The sequence below is a fragment of the Lepidothrix coronata genome, unplaced genomic scaffold, assembly GCF_001604755.1.
Source record: "Lepidothrix coronata isolate B3197 unplaced genomic scaffold, Lepidothrix_coronata-1.0 Scaffold29, whole genome shotgun sequence".
NCBI lineage: Eukaryota > Metazoa > Chordata > Aves > Passeriformes > Pipridae > Lepidothrix > Lepidothrix coronata.
The window spans coordinates 3,748,241-3,772,792 of record NW_016690209.1 but is presented as its reverse complement, the minus strand read 5'-3'; the positions used below and the strand labels follow the sequence as shown (position 1 = coordinate 3,772,792).

Genomic DNA, 24,552 nt, shown 5'->3' with positions numbered 1-24,552 from the left:
CCTTCTCTCCAGAGAGACCCTGCCATATACGGTGAGGAAGGGCTGCTTTGGCATGGCTGTGGATCCTTCCCTGTGGCAGATGCTACCTGGCCACATCCCCTGTGTGTCCTGTTCACCCACGGCTCCCTCATCTCTGATCCCTTGACCCTCCCTGAGTGCAGGGACAGGCAGGTGTGCTGGGCACAGGCAGGTGTGCTGGTGCTGCTGTGGACACGGTTATGCGTCAGTGCTTTGGACTCTGAGCTTCTGTTTCCCCATGAGGTGCAGCCACCATGGTGTGGCAGCCGGCTGGCATGGCTGTCAGTGAAGCGAGGAAGGCACAACACCGTCACTGACGTGTTTCTGCCCCCTTAAGTGATCCTGGAACTGGGTGAGATCCTGTGAAGGGGCAAACACATTTGCTGCAGTGGCCTCACTGAGTCCATTTGCACAGCTGGGTCCGTCTGGCTTCTGTCCCCAGTGGAAGGTGACCTGCAACCCAGGTGGCAATGCCTGGCCCCGCCACCCATGCGGGACTCCCCCCCCCCCATCCGGGCTGCGTGGGCGTTTTCTGCGATGGCACAGATAAGGCCTGCCCGCAGGTCCCAGGCGGCAGTGCCGAGGGGGGGACAGGGCAGGGTCAATACGCAGGACCCCAAGGCGCCAGTAGGAGCCTGCTCTTTCCTTCTTCCTCCTTGGTGGCGAGCCAACCCCTGCCAGGGGTTATCAGCCACGCAGCTGAGCGTGGAGGGACCTGGCAGCAAACAGGAGGGTGGATGGGGGTACAGAGCCCAGGACTGACCCACCCCACAGAGGTGTTGGGGACCCCTATCCCCACTTGCCATCCCAGGGCCTTTGGGCCAAGTGACTTTGAAACCCACTGGCTGTTCCCCAGGAATTGGGGACCCCAACAGTGGGCTGTCAACAGTGGGGTAAGCCTGGGAAGGGCCTTAAAACATCCCATGGCAAAATGGGTGTCCCCCAGCATCAGTGGGTCCCCAGAAATGGGACGCTGCCACCTCATCACAGGCTGCGAGGACACACAGACGTCAGTGCCACAGGCAGGGCACGTGGTGTCCCCGTCCCCCCCACCCGGGGGAGTGCTCACCGGTCGAGTCACCTGTTACGTCCCTCCCTTGAAACAGGGAGAGCTGCAGCCCTGTCCCTGACACCGAGGAAGCACCATGGGGTCCTGGGGTCCGTGGCTGCTCTGGAGCTGGGTGCTGTGGGGGCTCTGGGTGCTGCCAGGTAAGTCCCAGGGTCGCTGAAAGTGCCAGTGAGCTGAATGGGTGGCTGATACCATCTGGGTGATGGGCTGCGAACAACCCTCCGGCTTGTTCCCAATACCCCAAGTTCGAGCCTGAGTGCCTGGCTGGGGTTTGCCCAGTCTCTGTCTGCGGGTGCCACAGCCTCGGCGTGGTTCCCAACTGCAGCAGGGGAAGGTGGGGGGGCAATTGAGGATCAAAGGGGGACTCTCGCCCTTGGGGAAGGCGTCTGACTGCTCTTGGTGTTGGTTGGGCTATGGGTGCTCCCCCCGCAGCAGGGAGGAGGGATGAAGGTGATGGGGACCCCTGGCTGCTTTTTCCTTATCCTGATCTCACCCACCTTTGCACAAGCCGGGGAGATGAAGGAGCAGCCCCTTGTCCCCACGCTGGTCCCGACAGAGTCAGGCAGCATATCCCGTGCAGCCGAGAGTACCAGCACTGAGCTGCCTTCGGACGTGGGCATGTGCCAGGCATTCCCCACCACCGTGGCCGCACGGACGGAGCACTCCTCTCCCGCCGGCCGGACCATCGCCTCCGCAGGCAGCCAGGGCTCAGGTAAGGCCGGCAGGCAGCTGGCCGCGGGCAAGTTCCTGCCTTTTGGGGCCGCGGTGGGATTGATCCAGCTGGGGCTGCCTTGTCTCGCTCCACAGGCATCCTGGTGCCACAGGTGACAACAAGAGGGCTGGTCCCAGCTGGGAGCAGTGGTGAGCAGGAAGGGCCTCCCAGCCCAGCAGCTCTCCCCGGGGGTCCAGCAGTGCGAGACAGCCTCCAGGCAGGGTCGGGGGCTGGGGTCTCTTCTCCGGGTGCTGCCAGTCACCCAAGCAGCACCCCTCCAGCTCCCACCACCACTTGGCACAAGCAGCCTCTGTCCTTCGTGCCTACGGGGCACACGGTGGGTCTTGCCGTGGGTGCTGTCCCTGCCGAGAGGATGCCAGGGACTGCACAGACTACAGTGCCATTGCTCCCCCAGGACGAGCACAGCACAGGGACATCACATCCCAGCATCAGCAAGAGTTCTGCTGAGCCACACAGCACTGCCTCACTCCTGTCCCAGGAGGCCATGCTGGGGCTGGACGAGGCCACCTCACCTTCAGACACAGCAGCCGGCATCTCTCAGGACAGGGGCAGCCCCATGAAGACAGCAGCAGCCTCAGCCAACCCTGTCACTGGCCTCCCCTGGGTGCACCCCAGCAAAGCCACAGAAGGAGCCAGGATGGCATCCCCACCATCTGCAGACCCCCCAAGCGCATCCTTGGCAAAGGTCACCTTTTCTTCTGCTGCCATTGGCATTGGCGAGGCTGCAGAGCCAGGGACACGTGCCTTGTCTGACACTGTCCACAGTGCCTCACAGGACCCCAGTGTGCCTCCTGCTCAGCTGCCTCCAGCCCTTTTGCCCCAACTCCCTGGTGATGCTGTGCCAGGCACAGGAGAGATGCTTCCCCCCAGCCACAGCACTGCTCCAGAAACTGCTGGAGATGGGCTGCCTGGAGCCAATGCTGTCACCCACCTCCAGACCACTGCACTAGCTCCAGGCACACTGGCTATGGTAGTGAATGTCGTAGCTGAAGAGCATATCCCCACTGTATCATTCCCAGCTCTCAGAAGTACCAGTGCTGAGCTGGTGTCCATTAGGAATGAGGACAGCACCAAAGCCACAGCAGGGACTGCGTTCCCAGAGACCAAGGCCACCCCAGGGGGGCTTAGAATGAGCCTGTCCTCCAATGCAGCTCTCGATGACCCTGGTGATCCCTCTCCAAGGCCCTTTCTGCACTCCACAGGCTCTCTGTTCCCCCAGACCCCCTCAGCAGCCAGAACCCCTCCAACCAGACCCAGCATGGCCGTGCCCTTGTCCTTCACGGACGCCGGTGGAGAAAAGCCAGAGAGGGCCCCTCGAGCTGCACCAACATCTTCCACTGCTGCGTATGGCACTGGGACAGTGCCAGCTGCCCATCCATCCTCCCTTGTTAGCAGCACTCCAATTCATGAAGCAGGGATGGGAACAGCATCGTTGGCCAGTGGCAGTGCCACTAAGCTGGGGGACACCAGAGCCACCCTGCCTGTGCCTGATGCATCCCCCAGCCACAGCCAGCCTGGTCCCACAGGAGGCTCAGAAGCCCCAGGAACTGTTGTCACACCTGGACCTGCACCAGCCCCACCGCTCTGGGCTGGGATACAACGTGAGGAACCTCCAGGGACAGAGACGTGGTCACCAAGCACTGCACCGGGCACGGGCACGGCTGTACCAGGTATCCCAGGGGTACTCAAAGCAGTCACCATCCCCATGGCACCGCAAGCAGATGTCCCCCATCTAATGGAAAGCAGTGTCAATGTAGGAATGGCTCTGGGGGTGCCCCCATCTGGCATCCCCCAAGAGATGGCAGCAGTCACATCCCCGTTGTCCCTGGATACCACACCACTAGCAATGGGAACTTCAGGTGACCCCCACCTCGATGGCAGCACCACAGGGCAAGCAATGGGGATGGGGTTCCTGGAGGTGGGCACGGAGGAGAACCCAGATGCCAGTGCAGCAGGGCTGACTGCCAGACACGCGACCATCACTGCCAGGCCATCGCCAGAGCCACCTGCCCAAGGGAATGATGCTTCTGAAACGAGGCCCCCAGTGGATCTGACTCTTACAACTCCAAAGAGCAGTCGCTCAGCCCCACTGGCTGTGACTAACTCCAGCCCAGCACTGACCAAGGCCAGACCCCTTGTCAGCACAGCCACCATCAAGTCACCCCAACCTGTGGCACTGCCAACCCCCAAAAATGCAGCTGCAGAGGGAGACCAGGGCACATTCCAGTTGGCAGGAGATGGCAGCACCACACAAGCAGCTCTGGGCTCAACCCTGGTTGAGAACACAAGGGCGGGTGCCACAACAAGTACCCATCACAGCAGTGACATCTCTTTGGGGACAGGCCCACCAGCGTCACCCCATGACACAGCCAGCATCAGTACCCAGCCAAGTGCTGCATCGTTCCACAGCTACAGCACTGCTGAGCCCACCTCAGACATGGACATGAACTTGGACATGCACACAGTTTCTCCTGTGATGAGGAATGAGGCTGCAAGGCTGCCCCTGGGATCGCCCACTCCTATGACTGGGGTGACTGAGCCAGCTGCCAGTGATGCCACCCTGTCAGCACACTCTGCCCCAGGCAGTAAAAGTCCTACTGCAGTGGCCATCATGGGCTTGGTGTCACCCACAGCTGCAGAGCTGGTTATAGCACCTTCCCCTGGCCTTGCTCACAGTACTGTTGAGACAGATATCAGTGTGTCCCCTACAGTCCCTGGGACCACCCATCTGGAGATGGTGGCACCCTCTGACACCCCCAGCATCACTGTCACTGGTCCAGCAGTGGGAGCAGGTGATATCAGTATGGACAGGGTCACAACACCTGCCTCTGCTGTTCCCAGCAGTGCCTCTGCTACACACAGCCCCCATGTCACCTCAAGGCCATCTCCTGAGGCCACTGACAGCATCCACAACCCAGATCCAAGAGCTCTCAATGCATTCACTGAGGACAAGCCCATGGCTGGGGTTACCACACTGGCTGTTGGCCACACACACCCATGGGAGGCTACAGCTGCATCCTGGTCAGGTGCTGAAGGTACCACTGCCCGTGCAGATACCACCCCAACTGAGAGCGGCAACGAGGATTTAGCACCCTCAGCCAGCACCAGCAGCACCCATGTCCCTGACTCCAACACCACTGGCACAAACCTGGCCACCACAGCAGCCACCAGCATATTCCCCAGCAACACCACCCCACCAGCCACCTCAGTGGGCTGGGACACCTCTGTGGTTACCAGGGCCACTACAGCCACATCGTTTGCCACAGCAAGGGACACCAGCACCAGCAGTGCCCTGTCCCTTGCTGTAACACACAGTGAGACAAGCAGAGGTGGGCAATCTGTCCTGTCCCCAACAAGTAACCCCTCATTGGAAACAAGTGCTGGACCCTGGGGTGCTCTTGGTCCCAGCCCTGCTGCTGCAGTGCCCAGTTCACCCCTCCCCAGCCTGGACAGCCCAGCAGAGGAGGCAACAACCACCCCTTCATCCCCGCCTGGTGTTGGTGTAACTGGGGAAGTGGCAGCTGGACAGACTCCCACTGAGTCAACAACCCGCACCACTTCTACATCTGCCAGCAACCACAACACGGGACAAGCAGCAAGCACATCCCCTCCTGATTTCCAGACATCTCCAGGGGCACCTGCCTGGGGAGAGAAAACAGCCATCACTGCAGGGAATACCTCAGCCATCACTGCAGAGAAGACCACAGCCATTGCTGCAGAGAACACCATGGCCATCCCTGAAGGCAGCACCATGGCCATCACCACAGGCAGCACCACAGCCATCAGCACCACATCCATCACTGCAGGCAGCACCATGGCTATTGCATCCACAGCTCCAGTGAGCCCAGCCAAGGAATTGGGAGGTCTCCCAGCTCCAGGCACAACAGCATCGGTGAGACCACCAACCACCACCAGCCCTGCCACCTCCCCGTCTTCTGTCTCTGGGACACAGAGAGAACCAGCACTGAGCACATCTGCCCACACCACTGCTGGCCACAGAAATCCTGCCCCTGAGCCCCAACCCACCCATGAGCTTATCAGTAAGTAGATTTTCTTTTCCCAAAGCCAAGAGCAAGAAGGGGTTGTCGGCCAATCAAGCATCGTGATGAATGAGGGTACAGCCTGGTCCAGGGTGTCTCATCTGTGTTGCGTGTTGGGCTGACAGATTCATGGGGAAAGGCAAAATAGGAAAACTGAGAGCATCCCAAAAGTGGGTTAAAAATTGGGTTACAATCCTTCAGAGAACAGTCACAGTATCTTGGCAGCAAGTAGGTGAGTTTGTCCAGGCTGCAAGATGGAAAAAGCAGACATTAATGGTTTTACACCTTTTCCATTCATCTCCTGTCCATGTCAGTGCCAGCAGCCTCACTCTACCCCTTTGGCATCGAAGGAGGGGACCAAGAGTATGTCCAGAGGATGGTGGATTTTAACTCCCCGCTGTTCAAGCCAGAGATTGGATTTCCCTTTGGGAAGTCGCTGCGAGATGCTCTCTATGTGAGTTCCCCTCTCACTGAGCACATAAGGGATGTGCTGCCTTTTTGGTGAAAAAAACTCCACAGAAATGGAGCGGAAACCAAACTTTATCAGATTATCTTTTTTATAAAATTAAAAATAGCTGGTTTCTGCTCACCTGTGGAGGCTAAAAGCCATCCCAGGAGCTGCCTGGGTTGTCAGCAAATAACAAATTATTTTGGTTAGTTTACAGATAACGGACAGATCATTTTCCCACCCACGGACAACTATTTCCCATCCAACCCTAACCCACCTCCCCGGGGCTTCAGCGGCCGGGAGAGCTTCCCAATGGTGGCTGCCTTTTGGGATGATGCAGATTTCTCCCAGGGCATTGGCACCACCTGGTACCAGGTGAGGACCACCAAAGATGTTCTCCTGGGAAAGCCCAGCTCCCAGCTCACTCATTTAACCCTCTCTCTTGCCAACTTGCAGGAGTACTCCACCCTCAGCTCTACCCGAGACCCCCTTGTCCAGGATGTGGAAGCAAAGATTGAGAAATATCTGAAAATCCCCTATGTAGCAAAATGGACCTTAAAGGTGACATGGGAGAAGGCTCCAGCATACCCATCCCAGAGGGATGACACTCAGGTAAGCAGTGGGAGACCCAAGTGACAGAGGGGACTGTTGGCAGCTGTTTCAGATCTCACCACCTCAGTCTGCACTGTGGGGAGAGCAGGGGAGGCTTTGGGAATGTTAAGGGGGTGCCTTGGGTTTCTCCAGACGAGCACGTACCAGGCAGTCCTCACCACCGATGGGAACTACTCCTTCGCCCTGCTGCTCTACCAGGATGGCGGGATGCGGTGGGACTACACCAAGCTGGCTACAGGCAACGTGCTGATCGGCTTCTCCAGGTGCTGTGCATGTCTGTCTGGGTTTTCAGACAGCAGAGACTTCTCCCAGCGCTGTGTTGGGACCATTGGAGATGTTATCCCCAGGAGAGCCCAGCTCACACTCCTGGAGCAACCCTGTCACATTTAAACCCTCTCTCCTGCAAACCACAGCAGTTCCCACCCCACCTGCTCTTTGGGGAGCAGAGGAGGGTTGTGTTGGAAGGGTGATCCCAAACCTTCTCTCTCCACACAGTGGCAATGGCTATGCCCGAAACAACGAGCTGACTCAAAAGCCACGAGCTGTCAAGTACCGACCAGACCAGCACAGCAGCATCGGCTTCGGTACGGCACCGAGGGTTCTTTGGGGTAGATGGGGATGGATGGAGGGAGCTGTGTGCTCTGTGCTGGGAGCATGTCCCCATCACGTATCCCTGTGAGGCAATGGGGCAGTGAAGCCACTGGGCAAGGGCTGGTCACCAACAGCAGAGCATGGCTCTTCTGTGTCCTGCTGTAGCTTGCCACAGCCACACCAGCTCTAGAGGGAGCCTGGAGACCTCGTGTGAGGTCAGTGGCCAGGGACCACTGTCCCACAGGACTACTCAGCACCTTGGCTGAGCTGTGCTGTTCTCTGGCTGCTTTCCCAGACATGCGTGGACTGTGGATATACAGGCTGGACAGTCGCTCCCGGGTGAACTACAGGCTGTGGTGCCTGGCGTGGTTGGATGCAGAGCCAGCACCGACCACCTGGAACAGCCAGCTGCCACCATGCCCCTGCTCCCGGCCCCAGGCAGAGCTGGACCCCCGCTACCGCTGGAGCAGAGGTGCCAAGCGTAGCCCCCCGTGGCCATCTGGGATGGGGGGGGAATGGCAGGGACTTCCCTCCTGCTCTGGGGATGGCCATGATACCCCCACACCATTTCAGGCCCGGTGGACACCTCTGTGAGGATGCTGCGCACTGCATCCCCCAGCCCCACCGGAGCTGGGGTGCGATGTCTGTACCAAGATGGGAGCTTCCTCGAAGGCTGGCAGGAGAGAGCATGGAGCCTCCCCATCCACCTCACTGCTGGTAAGTGGGTACTGTCATTCCCTCACCCTAAAACACCCCAAGCACCAAGCAGAGGTGCAGCAAGGGCCCCGACAGCCCCCAGCACCTGGCCACCTTCCTCCACAGACAGGGAGCTGGAGGCATTCAACTGGTGCTGCCGGCAAGTGGGGAAGCCCCTGTTCTGCTCCAGGTTTGCTGAGAAGAGACCGAGGGTCAGCTGTGAGGGATATGTGCCGCCCACCCCTGGTGAGTTCCCAGGCTCTGCCTCCTCTGTGCCAGGGCACTGAGTGGGTGGCACAGCCACACACAGACCCCATGCATTAGCTACACTTCTCAGCATCCCGGTGAGGGCTGCTGAGCCAGCACAGCCCCGGGGGTGCTCTCCTCCCTGAAGTGACACCAACATTTGCTCTTCTTCCTCCCCCACAAAATGATTCCATCTCCTTTGTACCCCAGCTGGTGCCTTTGGAGATCCCCACATCACTACCCTGGATGGACTCACCTACACCTTCAATGGGCTCGGGGACTTTGTCCTGCTGCTGGCCAGCAATGCCCAGACCCGCTTTGTGCTGCAGGGGCGCACGGCACAGACCGGCACGGCCCAGGCCACCAACTTCGTGGCATTTGCTGCCCAGTACATCTCCACCACCACTGCAACAGTGAGTAGGAGAGACCTGGGTATGGGAGAGACCCCTCTGGCAGGATGGGTATCACTTCTGCATCACCTACAGAGTGATGTGGGTGGAACCTTCTCCTTTTCTGGACACCTCCCACCACTCCAACAAAGTGCTAATAGAGGTGGGAAGGACTCATCAGACACAGGTCTAACACCTCTTGCAAAGAGGCCAGCAAGGGCTGAGGACTCTGCAGGAGCATGGTCTGCTCCACCTTCTTCATTGGACACTCTTTGTGTGCATTAGCACAAATGAATGCTCTTCCTCACTTGGCAGAATTGCTCCCCACACCTGTTTCATTAAGCAGAATGTTCTGGCGTCACCAGAAACAGCCATTGAGCAGTTTAAGGAGGGGGCTCAGAGCCAGGAGCCCACTGGCACAGTTCTCTACATTGTTACCGTCAGCCAAGCAGCAGTGGTGGCCTTGGAGTGCCCCATGCCAGTGGTGGCAAGGGGCAGCTGGCTGTCCTCTTCTGTGCAATCATCAAAGCTGCTTTATCATGTGTCTCCTGGAGAGAAGAACATGCCAACATGGGCCCTGGGGCTGAGCCTGTCTGCTGGGGCTGGAGGAGGACAGGGTTTGACTTAAGTGTCCCCAGCATGGGGGAATGGCAGGAAGGGAGGAGCAGAGGGGCTGACTGGGACGTCTGCCGTGATTTGCAGGTTGAATGGACCTTGGGGAGCCAGGGTGACATCCAAGTACTCCTGAACAATGAAACCATCCAGTTTTCCTATTCCCAAGGTGAGCAGGATGTGCTGTTAAATGTTAAATGTATTTGCAGGAGACAAGGGACAACCCCACCCACTGGCACCAGCCCTGCCCAGTACAAGGGCAGCCATCCTGAGCTCTATCAAACCTCTCCCACCTGCACCTTTCTCTGATTTGGGCAGGGTGGATGGGGAGCCCTCTCTTCCACAAGTTCATGGTCATCATTTCAGACCCTAGCCTTGTGCAGACTCTCCCTCTGTGCTCTCCTCTCTTGCAGACATGGGTGACGAGGTGTACTACAGCCCTGGAGTCCTGCTGATCAATGCCTCCTCTGTCACGGCCGTCTTCGAGGGGACCATCGCCGTCTCCATCTCAGCCGCCTCCGGGATCCTCAGCATGATCTGCAGCCTGCCCGACTGGTACCGCAACACCACCAAGGGCCTCCTGGGTGAGGACTTCTGGCACTGCTGCAGAGCTGTGGTGCAAGTTCCCTTCCCAACCTAAAGCAGGCTGGAAAACTGGGGGAATGTGCTCGTGAGAGTGGGGACCTCTGGGTCTAAACTAAACACTGGCCAGCACTGGTGAGGAGGTCAAACTTGGCATGGGAGACTCCATCCCTCTGGTGTTGCTCCACCAGGTGTGTGGGACCATGACCCCGCAGATGATTTCCAGATGCCAAATGGTACCAGCATCCCTGTGAACAGCAGCGAGGAGGAGATCTACAGCTATGGGATGACCTGTAAGTCCGTCCTTAGGATCCACCTTGATGATCCCCTCCTTCCTGCACCTTTTGGCCATGCTTTAGCTGGAGACATTTAAACACTTGCCTGAAAAAAAGTGATGCCTGGAAAATCCTTTGGTCTCCTCACTGCTCTGTGGAAATGAACCCTAAAATATAAGAAGCCTTAAAAACTCAAGACTGTTTGCATGGTTGCTCTCTTGCAGGGGCACTTGATGAGAACAGCCTGTTTGCTCAGCCATTGGACTCACTGGCATTGAACTTCACACCCATCTTCTTGTCTCGGCTGCGGCAGAAGAATGAAAGCCAGTACCAGCTGGCAGCCTCACAGTGTCACGGCAGCAAGGAGTGTATCTACGATTCACTGAGCACAGGGAACTTGGCCCTGGGCCTGGCCACCCAGAGCCTTGCAGCCGACTTCCAGCAGAGGAAGACAGTACTCAGTAAGTGGAGCAGATCCTCACCTCCAAGAGAGCATGGCTGGGGTAACTGGGCAGTGCCCTGCTCCCTCCCTGGGCTCTTCTGTTCCATGTGAGACAGGACAGAAATCACCAAGGTCTTGGCATTGCATTGCCCAGCTAGCTCATCTCCAAGCCTGGGAGATGCCACCATGCTGTACAACATGAGGGCCTTGTTTGGTGGGTGGTCATGGCAGCACTTTCTTGGGGTCCCGTCCTCACCAGGAGGGACTCAGAGCCAAGGGGTGATAAGGCCACAATAGCAAACCACCAGCTGTGTACTGGGCTGCTCTTTCCTCAGACGCCTTCCCTCCGGTCATCACTGGTGACGCTTCACTCACAGCCTTCAGGACAGAAAAGGTCAGAAGGCAGTACCACGCCCTGGGGGTGGGTGCACACTTTGTGCCCCATCTCTCACCAGAGCTCAACATATCAGGTATGGAAGGAGAGATGGGGAAGATGGGATAGGATGGAATGGGAGCACACGCTTTCCTCTGCTACCTCCTCTAACTCCTACCTCTCCTCCCGGCAGAGAATGGCACCCTGACGTGGGAACCCCATGGGATAGTCCCATTCACCATTAACTTGGAGGCTGTCGGGTCCAACAACCTCTCTGCACTCCTCCAGCTCCGCTTCACCCTTTGCAGATGCAGCAGGAGCCAGGAGTGTGACTACAGCAACACTGTCACCCTCAGGGAGTCTTCCCTGCAGGTAGTGTGCCAGAAAGCTCCTCTGGTGTCACACCATGCCTGTCCTCGTGCCAGCTGTGCTGGCTGTCTTCTCTGTCCACCCATTCTCCTAAGCCAGTCTCACTGTCCCCTTCCCAGCTGGCAGCCTGCAGGTGCGAGAGTGGCTACTCAGGTCCCTTGTGCCAGGACCCTCCGGACCCCTGCTCCCAGGGATGCTTCCCTGGTGTGGGCTGTGACTCATACACTGGCTGCGGCCCCTGCCCAGCTGGTCTGACAGGCGATGGACGGCATTGCTCAGGTGATAAGGGCTCACTTTGGCTGCCGGGAACCCTGAAAGCCTGCGGGACCCCAGCCAAGATGTCTTTCCCGGTGCCATGGTGCATTGCCTCTGCAGATATCGATGAGTGCGCTCAGGGGATGGAGTGCCCGGGGAATGCCACCTGCACCAACACGGTGGGGAGCTACATCTGCTCCTGCCCAGCCAGCGAAGAGGGTGAGTACACACTCCCTGGCAGGAATGGTCCTCAGCCCCATCACCTCTGGGCTCTGTGGAAGAGGGTTCCTGTGGGACCCAGGCTGGCCAGAGAGGAGAGAAGTGGGAGCTGCCTGAGCTCTGTGCCCAGGCCTTGCTGTCCTTAACAGAAGGGACCGGAGTCCAGCCGCCACTTGTGTTCTCAGGCTGTAGATTTCACTAATCTTCCAGTGAGGGAAATTTTTCCCATGCAATTTTTCTCCTTGAGAAAAAAAAATCTCACATGCAGAGGTTGGGGGATGAAATCAGACCGTATTTTCAGATGGCTGTGACGGTGCTGAAGTGATGGCTTTTGCTCACATTCTAGTGCAGCAGGTTGGGATTTCACAAGGGCAAATGGCTGCAGCCGGGAGAGGGGGGATGAAGAGCTTTTGCTTGAGGATCTGAGTTTACACTAGAAGTCCTAACACACAAAAGAAAAACAAAACAAATCTTGGATGAAAGGCCTTACAGAGTAGCTGAGGATGGCTCAATGCCCTGGGGCCAGCCTGATGCCTCCAGTTGATCTGGGCTCCCTGTCCTGCAGGCGAGAGGCCAGGCTGTGGCTCAGCCTGTGGATCCCACTACTGTCCCGAGGGTTACTGTAGCAACGGGGGACGCTGCCACCTGCACCCCATCACCTGCACCCCCACCTGTGCCTGCCCCTCAGCTTTCACCGACCAGCGCTGCCTGGTGGCAGGGGGGGATTTTCAACCGCTGCCCAGTGCAGGTGGGTGCCTGTGCACGGTGGGGGGTGAACCCCAATCCCACTCACTCTGGTCCTGGAATTCCAGAGCCGCCACTGTGGCTTTCCCCCAGCAGATCTGCCCCTGAGAAGCATCCAGCTGCGGGTCAGGGCGCTGCAAAACACCACTACTGAGGAAGTCAACAGCACTGTACGTCACGGGATGGGCTGAGGGAGGGGGACATGCCAGCACACTGGGCAGCATGGCAGCTTGGGGTGCTCATGCCTCCATATGCCTCCCTGCCATGGGATCTCTAGGGATCCAGCAGATCCACAAGCCCACAGGGAGGAAATACCAGCTGCATGATGCCAGCTATGACTGTGGCCATGTGCCAGGTTCCCAGCACATGAACCAAAGGCCAGGGCAACCCCTGGAGCTCAGCCAATGTGCCTGCATCACCCTTCAGCCTCTCCCCATGATGGTGCCATTCTGCCCTCCCCTAATGCCTTTCCACTCCCCCTGCCACAGGTCTCAGCCATCCTGGGCTCCCTGGAGGTAAAGACTTTCCAGAGCAACACCAACATCACCCAGACGTGAGTCAGCAGTGAAGCAGACCCGTGCCCACCCCAGTGATCCAGCAGGGCAGGGCTCGGCGTGGGGCCACAGGGTTTGGTTTCTCGCCCAGAGTCTGTTTTTCCAGTGTTGATGCTGGTAAACCCTTAGAGAAACAAGCCATTTGGCACCCTCTGCCTCCTGCCTCATCCCTTCTTTACCACCACCCAAACGGGAATACTGAGGCACAGTGAGGCTCAGTCACTCCGTGATGCAGCAGTGGCTCTGCCAGCAGCCCCTTCTTTTCCCTGCAGGACAGACAGTGACGGCTTCACCTTTGTAGTGGTGTCTGAGTTTGCCTACAACAGCCACAGCACCGTCATCCGGTTCCTGAACGAGGAGCTGCCAGTGGCCATCACCAGTGCCTTCAACGGGCGGCAGGGGCAACGGGAGGCAGGCACAGGGCTCCTCTTCCAAGATCTGCACCAGGACAACATCACTGACCTAGTGAAGCGTGAGTTGCTCCCAGCACTGAGCTATGGAGGGTGGGAGGAGCACCCTACTGTCCCCATTGCCCTCTCTGTGCCCCGGCGTTCGGTTAATGCCTGCGGAGGAGGAGCATGGGCAGCCTCCCTCACCCCAGGCACAGATCCAGCTCAGGGAGATCTGATGTAGCATCAAGGGGTGATGCTGTGTGGCCTAACCCCTATGCCCTCCCTCTCCAGTGACAGTGGCTGAGCTGAGGGACTATTTCCCCTGTGCTCTGTATGGCTACAAGGGCTACCAGCTCCACTACATGGAGACCATCGGCTTCATCTGCATCTCCCCTTGCAAGATGGGCTACTGCCAGCACGGTGGCCGGTGCCAGCACCTGCCAGAGGGGCCCACATGCAGGTAGCAGTAGCACTGGGGTGGACAAGGCCACCCAGCACGGCCACTTCTCCCCACAGCATCACTTCTCCTCCCTCCCCATCCACAGCTGCCTGCCCTTCTCCATCTTCTCCCCGGCCGGCGCCCGGTGTGAGTGGCTGGCCATCAGCCTCACCGCCTTCCTTGGAATCTTGCTGGGAGCCCTGGTTCTGCTCTGCCTCCTGTTTGCCATCACCTGCCTGACCCTGCACCTCTGCCGCCGGTACTGCCACCAGCACCAGGGGTGAGCCGTGGGCTGGACCCACACAGGGGTGGGTGCTGGGGGTGCAGCAGGAGAGCAGGTTGGGTGTCAGAAAGAAAAACTGATGAAAATCCACCTTTGGAAGATCCACCAGTGGTGGGACTTATCTGGCCTGGGGAAAGGGCTGGGTGACCTTTTAGCATTTTCCAGCTCCTTTCCCAGTCATCTGCTGCTCAGAGGTGTGATAACATCAGTGGGTTGAACATTAGCTTCTCTTTCTCCCCCATGTCAGGGAAAGTTTGCATTTCTTCCTCATCCCACCCAGTGCTTGGTTACAGACGGGCTATTTAATTCTAATTTGAATACCACCCGAATGATTTCCACTGCAATTCACATGTGTCTGGAAAGAGTTGGCCTGGAGTAAGGAAAAGTGGTTTCAGGGTTGGACCTTCCTCTCCTGCAGAGCAGGGAGTTAACAGAAGAACGGCAAGGTGCAAGGCTGAGGTGGAAGCACTGTCATCTCCTTACTTTCCCCCCAGCCCTTGGTCTTGGGGTGGCATCCTCACCCAGGGAAGCTTAGAGCCCCAAGCCCCCTGCTCTGGTTGGAGCTGTGTCCTGCCCATTCCCAGCTCCCTGCTGGCCCTGAAGCCAGGGGTCTCTGGGAAGAAACTTTGTTTTTTTGCACTTGTGCCAAGGCAAGAAATTCTGTGCACAACAGCTGGAGCTTTTCCTCTTTTCATAGCCCCATTTCACCCCCACAGTCAGTCGCTGGTCCCTTTGCCATCTGACCCAGACACCAGGAGCAGGCAGGGGCTCTCCCAGCATCCCCACACATGTTGTCCCCTTTCTATTTCCCTCTCTCAGGACCAAGGAGACATTCTGGAGGACACGGCCCTTCTCCTGTGAGTACATCCCTGAAAACTGCCCCCACCATGGCTCTGCTTCACCCCAGTCTTCACTCTCTGCTCATCTTCTCTGCTCCAGCTTTGACGATGGCAGAAGAACAAGTGGAGCCCATCCGTTCCCACTCCCTGGAAAGGCATTGGAAACCACAGCTCCAGGCCATTGACTCCTCAGTCCAGGTCTGCCTGGGGGTTATTGTCCCCATGGGGTGTTGGGGTGGGGAGCTTTGGGCTGGGAACTGAATCCTGGCCCCCTGACTTGAAGATGCTTGGGAGTTGTGCCTTGTCCTGAAGCATCACGGATGCTTTGGCTGGCATGGGATCCACACCACTGTCCGAGCTTGTTGTGAAGAGCAGAGCCCGTGCAATATTGACAGCATGGTGAGGCCTGTCCTTATTTACAGATAAAGATCCAGAGACCCCACATCAGGCCCCCAGGCCAGCCCCCCCAGCAGCCCTAGCCTGCCACTGGTCCTGCTCGGGCTCCTCCAGGCTCACAAAGGAACCAGACGCTGTCTCCTGCTCTGCTGCTTGCTCTCAAGGTCTCCAGCAACACCAACACATGGAAGCAGAGGACAGGCATCTGCCTTTTGGATTCTGGTCTTTGTGGGAGGATCCACTCTGGAGGGGGAGCTTTTTTGATTGAAAAACGTGGGTTTATGTTGGGTAACCAAAGCAAGAGGATTTCACCTTCTCCTGAGGATCTGCAGAGACAACCAGAATCGACCTTGAATGTGTCTGCGCTGGGGTGTTTGCTAGTGCAATGTAACCAGACCCTGCAGAGTCCCTGATAGCAGGGTCAGGTGGGGCAACACAGTGATTATAACCTGATAGGAACAAAATAGAATAAACCAAAAATTAGGGCATGCTGCTAAATTGTCTGCATCCCATGGGTCCACGCGCCAGCCCTTCTTCCCTCTTGCTGAGCTCTCAAGTACCTGCTTTTTTCTGGTCCCATTCACAGAACCAAAGTGAAGATGGATTTTTTTGGTTGCTCCATCCTCTCATTCCCCCTGCAAAGCTGCAAGTCTCCTCTCACCATTTTCATGGACACGGCTTACAGTGGCTCAAATCACACAGGTCAGGCTGTGCTCCTCACAATCCCCCTACAGCCCTTCGACTCTGTTGATGGGAAATGCTGATCCAAGGACCCCATCAGACCCCAACTCCAGCCCCACTAACTGCCTTAGACCCTGGCTTAGCTGCAGCCCAGACACCCACATCCCCAGCACTAAATCCATGAACAGAAGCATCCTGCACTCCTGCTGCTCCAAGCCTGCCCCATCACTGCCTCCCACCCCAGTTCAGTAGAGGACAGGGCTGCTGCAGGATCAGTGATGCTCAGAACCTTCAGAGGTTGTATTGAACAAACAAGATTTGGCAATGATTTATTTTTTGTAAGAAAGGAATATGCTCACTTACACACAAAAAATTATTTTTCTCCCAACATTTCTGATCATGGGGTTGCATTTTGCCCTCACACACCCAGCAGACATGACAAGCTGATTCTGGCTTGATCCGGAGAATCGGTTCCTTCTCTTGGGCACAGGACCCAGGGACCACTCAGTGAGGGATGGCTGGGGGGCAGAAGTGGGGGACAAGACAGGACTGGCTCATGGGACCAGCCTGGTGCACCCTGGCACTCAGGGGATTGGCCACAGTCAACCCATGCGAGGTGTAGAAACCTTTTCCCTGGGTGCCAGGGGTCCAGGCTCACCCTGCAGCATGGGAACACAGCGGGATGTAGGAAGGACAAGGGTGGGGTGTGTGTGGTGGGGGGTACCTGCCCACCTCCCCGCCAGCAAGGAGGTGCCCATGGGCACCCACTCAACTGCAGCTGGGAAAGGACAACTGAAACAACTGACTCCTTGGGATAAGTCTGGGTTAGAAACATATAGTTCATGTAGAAATACGGAGTTGCCAGTGCAGGCAACCACGGGCACTGGACAAGTGAGATGCCCTGCATGGTGGGCAGGGGCGATGGGTTCTAGGGGAGGACAGAGGGGATGAGCAGAGCAAAGGATCCGAAGGATCAGCCGTGGCTCAGACCATGCTGTGGGTGTGCAACCCCCCAGTTACTTGTCGTCTCCATCTGCAAAGAAGAAATGAGACTTGTTCAGTCACCTAATCCCACGTGGGCCTGGGGCAAACTGGTAGCCCCAGAACATTTTTTTGCAGGAGGACATGGGCAGAGGGAAAGGAGACCCGCAATCCTGCTCACCTGTTTCCTCATCTGAGTCTCTCTCTATCTCCTCTGAGGAATCTGTTCAGGGTTGCAAGAGAGCCCTGCATCAGCTTACACCATAACCACATCAGCTGTGGTCCTTCTCCCCTCCCAGTGCTTCACCCCCAGACAATGCTGGTGGTTATGTGCTGAGAGAGATGCCTCCCACAACCCTGCACAGCTCAGGGCATGGCACAACTGCATGTGGGCACCCCAAAACCTTTCCCTCATCTGCCCAGGGCTCTTGCTGCCTTAACCATGGGGAGGCTGGGACATTCCTGCTTCCCTCTCCAGCCCTGGGCACCAAGACAGCATCACCCCAGCACACACAGGCTGGAAACCCACCCATGCCAGGTGACTGGTATCCGTCACAGCCGATCTTCGGCCGCTTCTCACTGTAGCGGGCGCAGAGGTGGGCGCTGCCCGCTCGGTTGCAGCACCAGTCGTACAGCTTCAGCTCCTGGTCTGGAGGCAAAAGGGAGAGTAAGGGGCTGAAGGAGACAGGAGAGGGAGATGGGCTGGCTCCAGGGCAAGGCTTGCTTCAGCTTTTAGCTGGTCCACACTCCCTCCAAGGGAAACAGCATGTCAGGAAACAGATTGGCATGGAGATTAAAATTGTTTACAAGCTACAACAATGCCAACCTCAACCAGGGGATGCCAAGGCTGGCTGTGCTTACCACGATAGGGCGACGCCTGCCTGGAGGACCTCCAGTACCTCTCCTGACGCCCCTCGATGAGCTGGTTCTGGCTGTCGTACAGGCAGCGGACGCCGGCGCCGTGCTGGTTGGGGGAGGCTGAGTGCAGCATGGAGACACGGGCAGCCCACCGGCCTGAAACGGGACTGCAGTGAGCCTCGGGCAGCTCTGCCCGGCCAGCACCTCTGCCTCGGAGCAAGGAGCGGGGCCGGGGATGGCTCCTTGATATCCTCATCACCCACGGTGCTATAGGGGTTTGGAGGGACTGATGGAGACCATCCAAGTGGTCCCAAGGGTGAGATCCCAGTCCCCAGTATCCCTATCCATGTTAGATCAGCTCTGGCCAGTCTAACAGAACAGGAACAGGTCAGCCGTCATTCCTCCTTACTTTCCCTGTCTCTGCAGGGAAGGGCAGTCCCCTTCCCATTTTCCTTATGGTCACCTGCCCACCCTGCCAGGAGGGACCCCAGGCACCCCTGCAGGGAAGATGGGGAGGGACAGCTCAGGGACGAGGAGGGTGAGGAAGCAGCATGTCCACTTGCCTCCACGGCTGCTCTTGAAGCGTGGGTCCTGCTGCCCTTGCTGCAGGGAGCAGGGGCAGGTGGGCAGGCCCTGGCTCCATGCCCGTGGCTCCTGCTGCTGCCCCGTCCATGCCAGGCACTTCAGCCGGTAGTTGATGCCCACGCGACTCTCCAGCTTGTAAATCCACAACCCACAGAGGTCTGAGCAGGGAGAGAAACCATGAGCTGTCACCTCCAGCCAAGGGGACCACAGGGGCTGTTTCACCTCGAGGTGATAGCTGTGTGATGCTGATGCTGGAAGCTAAGCCCACATTGACCCCCAGCCATGGGATCCCATGCTCAGCAGCCACCCAACAGCAGGGAAATGGGGAGTGGCTCTTGCCATATAGAAAGCCTTGGGACACAGCCATTGGAACAAAAAGAGTCCATGGGCACAGCAGGCATGTTTCAGCTGCAGGGCATAGCTGGTGCTGGGGGAAGCATTATACGTGCTTGAGGGGAAAGCCTGGCCTTGGTGAACTCATTGAGAGCCTTGCCACAGCAGCAGGCTGGATTTCATTCCCTGGGAAAATCTCCCCCCTTGTGAACCTTGTGAACTTGCCCTGGCTGTGTGGCATTACCTGTGTTGTAGCCCCTGAACTGGTCAGGGCGATATTTAACAGCTGGAGGTCTCTTACTCAGGTCATCGTTGTAGTAAAAGCCATCCCCACTGTGTTCAGAGGAAAGAGGAAAAATCAGGGCTTTTCCTGGGTGGGATTATTATTCCAGCCCCATCCCCAGGCTGCCCTTCAACCATCCTGATACTGAGTAGGGAGAATCAGTAAGTAACTCCAGGGACAGGAGGGCAAAGGCACCATCTCCCCCAGCCTACTTCCTCCTCTATGCAGGGTGCAGTTAGTTTTGGATGCTGCAAACACTCCTGCTGCACCAGAGGTTGAACCCACATACACTTGAAGACCCCCACAAGCAGCTCCCATGGTTTTCAGCATCTTGTCAGGCGAGATGGAGCAGAAACCCTCGAGTAGTCACGCACAGGCAAGCGCACACACAGACAGACACACACACACACACACACACACGCCTGTGCCACCCGCGCTTCCAGTCCAGGCCACCTTTTCCTTACCCAGCTGCAACAAGCAGCTAATGAGGAAACCCTGGAGACATTGTGTACAGGGCAAGATGTAATGTGAGGAGGCAGGAAGCGACTGCTCTAGCCAAGCACGGAAATCCCTTCCCTCAACTGGTGCAAAGTTCAGCAAACATCCCCTATTTCCCACTCCTTCCACCCAAACTGCCAGGATGCTGGGGGCCCAGGACTCCAGAGGGATTTGTGGATCTTACAACAAGCACAGCCCAGCAAGACAGTGTGCTGCAGCATTATCCAGTCACTAATGAGGCAAATTTGGTTCTGAGACACCCATATGTTAGGCTATATGGGCATGTAGACCCCATTTGGGCTGTCCTCATCCTCATCCGTGTAAGGCATCTCCTGGGACACAGGGAAGGATTCAACAAGCTGGAGCCGTGGGTGGGATGCACCCCATTGCTCAGAACAGGCAGGGATGGGGTGCTGAGCTGCTGTACCTGGTGTAGCCGATGAGCACATTGGTGGCAGCGAGTCTGGTGTAATCCCATTGCATCCCTCTGTCCTGGTACAGCATCAGGATGTAGGACCTGAATCCATCGGTGGTCAGGATGGCCTGGTATGTGATCGTCTGGAGACAAGTATTGCAGACAGGTAAGAAAATGAGCAAAGATGGTGAGTTTAAAGTTAGGGGTGCGGGTCAGTGCTTTCTGGGGAATGGCAGGACTGAGGTCTGGAGGTGCAAGGCAAACACAGCCTGAACCAGTTCACATTTCGAATGGAAAATGTGATGGTTTTACTTCGAAGCTGTTCCATGACAAGCCTCAAATTCACACCATGTTATGTCTCTGAAGGACAGTGTTTCTGGTGCTCAGTAAACTCCCATCACATTAAAGATAAAGGTTTTACAGAGCAGGGAGAGTTCAACTAAAGATGTCCCTCAAAAATCTGAAAACCACCAAAACATGGGCACAGCCTAGTTCTTTTTGGCAAAATTCTTCAAGACTGGCCTTTGTCACAAAACTGGTTTCTTATTTTCAGGCACAGAAAAGGTGATCACCTGTGGATCTTGGCTTTTTTTGACAACTCAACCAGCCTGTGTGATCCATCAGCCCCTTACCTTCCGGGTGTCACTCCGTGATGCATAGACAGGTGCCTTCTCCCAGGTGATTTTCAGGGTCCAGGCTGCAGAGTAGGAGGACCTCATGTACTGCCGAACCTTCGCTTCCACGTCACGGACAAACGGAGGCTTGGCCGTGTTGAGGGTGGAGAACTCCTGCAGGTTGGATATACCCACATCTTCATTAGCTCCCAGTAGGGAAAAGACTGGTCTAGACTGGGGTCATGCACAGACTCCTACAACTAAGGGTCTGGATGAAATTTGGATGGCTCAAGAGGTGACACAGGATCAATAGCTCTTAGATTTGGCCCAGAAAAGGGAAAAGCCACTCACGGGCTCCATTAATTACACATCTCGTGGGGCATCCACAGAATAGGTGATGAGTTTATAACCAAAAGGTGTTTCATGCAACCATGTACCCAGGTGGCTTCACTTACCTGGTAAAAGGTGGTGCCCACCCCTCTGGAGAAGTCGGCGTTGTCCCAAAATACAGCGATCATGGGAACCTCCTCATGGCCATTGAAGCCGCCAGGAGGAGGGTTGGGATATGTGAAGATGCCTTTGTCCGAGGCTGGGAAAACGATTTGTCCATTGTCTGTAAACTGAGCAGAGGGATCTCTCCATCAGGTAAGGTCAGGACCAGTGGTACTCCCTGACACTGGGATGGCAGCCCTCCCATTTCCAAGTCCACATGAGCTTTCCAAGTCCATGCTCAAGGAAAGTCACCACCTACCACTGCCAAAATGGCCACAAAGTCACATTCTGCTGCAAACAGACCCCAGCAGCATCCCAGTAGATTTGGCCCTGCTGGGATCCCATCCCAGGCACCTGGTTACTGGTCCCTCTCCCAGGTTTTTGGGCAGTGGCTGCTTGCCCAGCAAATCAAGCACAAGTAGACTCACGTAGAGAGAGTCACGCAGGGTTCTCCCAAATGGGAATCCAGTCTCGGGCTTGAAAAGTGGAGAATTAAAATCTACTCTCCTTTCCACATACTCCCGATCATTTTCCCTCGCTCCATATCCATAGAGGGGCACAGCTGGAACTGGAAAAGAAAACAATAAAAATAAGCCCCAAAATACACTTACAGCACAGCCTTTGGTCTGTGTCAAAAACTTTAAAGGGTTGAAATGATTTTGCTTTCAATGGGACACAGCCTAGGCAGAAGGACGATGGAGGAACACTGCCAATATCCACCTGGAACACTATTAATGTCACCTTCCCTTGCAGGAGCTTGCTCCCACTCCTTTCACTGTCTTACATGGACACAGCTGCCCTAAACCTGCTGTGATGGCCTTTGTGGTCACTATCCCCTCCCTTATCCAGCCCCGCTGGGATACTGCTCTTAAGGACAGATGTTAGGAAGGGAAAAACATTGTACAGGACTACATTGGGGGAGAGCAGGGAATTAAACTCCCACAGCTCTTTCTGGAGATGTTTACAGCCTCCAGTTCCTTGTGTATGTCTGTTAAATAAAACATTTGGAGGGGATGGGTTTTCCAGTTGATGGGACCATACTGAAGGCAGGCTCAGCCTGCCAATCGTGCATGCTCATGTGCAGGGGGCCCTCGTGGTGCGTGTCCTCCAGGGCCCTGGCTTCAAACAGCCCCCTTCTTTCTGGGTACTGAATGTCCCCCAGGATGGTCTGGCAGGAAACTGGATGTGCTACTCCCACCCAGGCTGCCCTGCGAGTGTCACATACCTGCGGGGCTGGGCAGCAGGGTTGGGGCAGCTGCTGGCCTTCCTGGTGGAGCTGGAACCACGGGGGACGATGTGTGAGAGGTGACAGTGGAAGTTCCCGGCCTGGGAAGCACTTCCCTGTCCCTGAGGAGGGGGGCTTGTGGGGCTGGGTCAGCAGGGGCTGGGCTGCAGGATGTGCCAGGGCATGCAGTGGCTGGGAACCCTCCCTCGGATCCCCCCTGGCCTGGGAAGGCTCTGGGGAGGCTCGACCCAGCGGTGGCAGGAGCTCCATTTGCTGAGCTGGTGGTCAGCTTACTGCCCAGGACAGGATGCAGGGCAGCGGATGGTGAGCCACCAGTAGGACCTGGACCTGGGATTTTTGATCCAGTGCTACCAGCAGTGATCCCAGTGGGAGGAAGGCTAGGGAGCCCTGGGCTCCCCTGAGATGGGGAGTGAGTGGGTGTTTCCATATCTGCCCCAGATCCAGTCACACTGGGAAGGAGCCGGGCCATGTCCCCTTGCCCTGCCATCACTCTGGGGAGCACAGCACTTGCTTTCCCAGGCACAGGGCTGTTGGCATCCCTGGAGGGGGCTCCAGTGCTTCCTGGCTGGCAGGGAGGCAGGAGCAAGACAGGACTCCCTGGCACAGAAGCCCCCAGCTCCCCCTTTCCTCCCGCAGAGGACCCCACTATCGACTCACGTGCTGCAAGTGGAGCGGAAAGCCCAGGGCTGACAGACACCCCCTCTGCAGCATTTCCTCTCTGTGGAGCAGAAGGCAGCACAGGGGCAGTGCTGGGGGATATGGGAGTATGGGGAGATGCTTCTCCCAAAGGTGCTGGCATCCCTGAGGCCAACTCATCTTCAAGAGACCAAGAAATGCCTCCAGATTCTCCTGCCAGCCCAGATGGTGCCCCTGGTACCAGGGGTCTGCTCCCACTCTGGGTGCCAGGGGCAAAGTGAGTGTCTCCATTGGGTGCCAGCCCCGAGCTCAGCCCATGCTTAGGGAAAAGCAGAGAAGCAGCTGTCGAGGTGGCCGTGCTGTCAGAAACACCGCTGTTGTCTGGAGCCACTGGGACCAGACTGGCACCGGGGGAAGATCCCCCATTCACCGAGGCTCCTCCAGGCACCTGCACCACATTGACTTGGCTCTGTTTTCCATCAGAAAGTTCAATATTGGCACTACTTTGGATGCCAGGGACAGGCACAGGGGCTTCCTGGGGGCCAGCAGCCCCCAAGCCTGTATTCAAGCCACCATCGACTCCATCAGCTCCAGGAAGATTTGCTTTGCTAACAGCCTCATCAGTCCTCCCAGGCAATGAAGATCCCTCTGTAGGTGAGGAAGAAGATACAGACTGCAACACATCTCCCATATCTTCATCAGGGGTTCCTGAACCAGCTGGTCCATTTCCAGTAGGAGCCTGGGACTGCCCCATGGACTCTCCATTACCAGCCATTTCACTTGTCCCTTCTCCTGCAGCAGCAGGAACCCCAGGCCCAGCATCCAGGGAAGGCTGAAGAGCCTCAGGAGCATTGCCCTCTCCTCCAAGTGCACTCTGGCTGGATGGATCTGAAACAGAGGATGCTGCGACCTCACCACTGGGAGGGGCAGGACCAGATGAGGAACCTGCACCAGGCAGTTGATCTTCCTGAGGGCTGAAAGCTGAAGGATTTGTCTCCATGTAGGGACTTTCTGGGTTTCCAGCCTGTGCCACATCCCGTGCACTCTCTGCCCCCTCCACCAGACCGAGCCCTGGGCCAGTTTCACTGTCCGGAGAGGCCGAGGACAAGCTGTCAGGACCAGGGGCTGCACCTGAGATGGGTCCTGCTTCATCACCCCTTGAAACAGAAGGTGCTGCCACCACAACACTGGGAGATGCAGGACCAGATGAGGAACCTTCACCGGGAAGTTGATCTATCCCAGCTGCCATCCCACTGCCTGCGGTGGAGCTCAGGGACGGCTCAGAATCAATCCCACTGCCTGCGGTGGAGCTCA

General features: G+C 57.0%; 2 protein-coding genes across 3 annotated transcripts; one reads left to right on the top strand and one right to left on the bottom strand.

Moving 5' to 3' along the window:
• The first annotated feature begins 3,138 nt into the window (after window positions 1-3,138).
• LOC108495227 (mucin-4-like) lies at window positions 3,139-16,192 on the top strand. Its single transcript, XM_017810686.1, has 27 exons — window positions 3,139-5,860; window positions 6,175-6,314; window positions 6,519-6,683; window positions 6,765-6,920; window positions 7,053-7,183; window positions 7,416-7,504; window positions 7,807-7,983; window positions 8,085-8,228; window positions 8,334-8,453; window positions 8,664-8,866; window positions 9,545-9,623; window positions 9,868-10,038; window positions 10,228-10,329; window positions 10,536-10,772; window positions 11,089-11,223; window positions 11,320-11,498; window positions 11,615-11,774; window positions 11,871-11,969; window positions 12,535-12,717; window positions 12,810-12,883; window positions 13,202-13,266; window positions 13,540-13,739; window positions 13,951-14,119; window positions 14,205-14,357; window positions 15,201-15,238; window positions 15,321-15,418; window positions 15,643-16,192. The coding sequence occupies exons 1-27, from the start codon at window positions 3,238-3,240 to the stop codon at window positions 15,697-15,699; spliced, it is 6,147 nt and encodes a 2,048-aa protein (XP_017666175.1). The 5' UTR covers window positions 3,139-3,237; the 3' UTR covers window positions 15,700-16,192.
• Window positions 16,193-16,598: 406 nt separating this feature from the next.
• Window positions 16,599-24,541, bottom strand: LOC108495229 (mucin-4-like). Of its 2 annotated transcripts, none has more exons than XM_017810695.1 (11): window positions 23,260-24,541; window positions 21,785-21,924; window positions 21,320-21,484; window positions 20,883-21,038; window positions 20,263-20,393; window positions 19,299-19,387; window positions 18,700-18,879; window positions 18,140-18,292; window positions 17,808-17,927; window positions 17,460-17,501; window positions 16,599-17,330 (listed from the first exon to the last, which is right to left on the bottom strand). In XM_017810695.1, the coding sequence occupies exons 1-11, from the start codon at window positions 24,485-24,487 to the stop codon at window positions 17,314-17,316; spliced, it is 2,421 nt and encodes an 806-aa protein (XP_017666184.1). In that variant the 5' UTR covers window positions 24,488-24,541; the 3' UTR covers window positions 16,599-17,313. The 2 variants fall into 2 exon arrangements, with proteins under 2 accessions (XP_017666184.1, XP_017666185.1); XM_017810696.1 differs by lacking the exon at window positions 23,260-24,541 and adding an exon at window positions 22,582-23,248.
• Window positions 24,542-24,552: the final 11 nt, after the last annotated feature.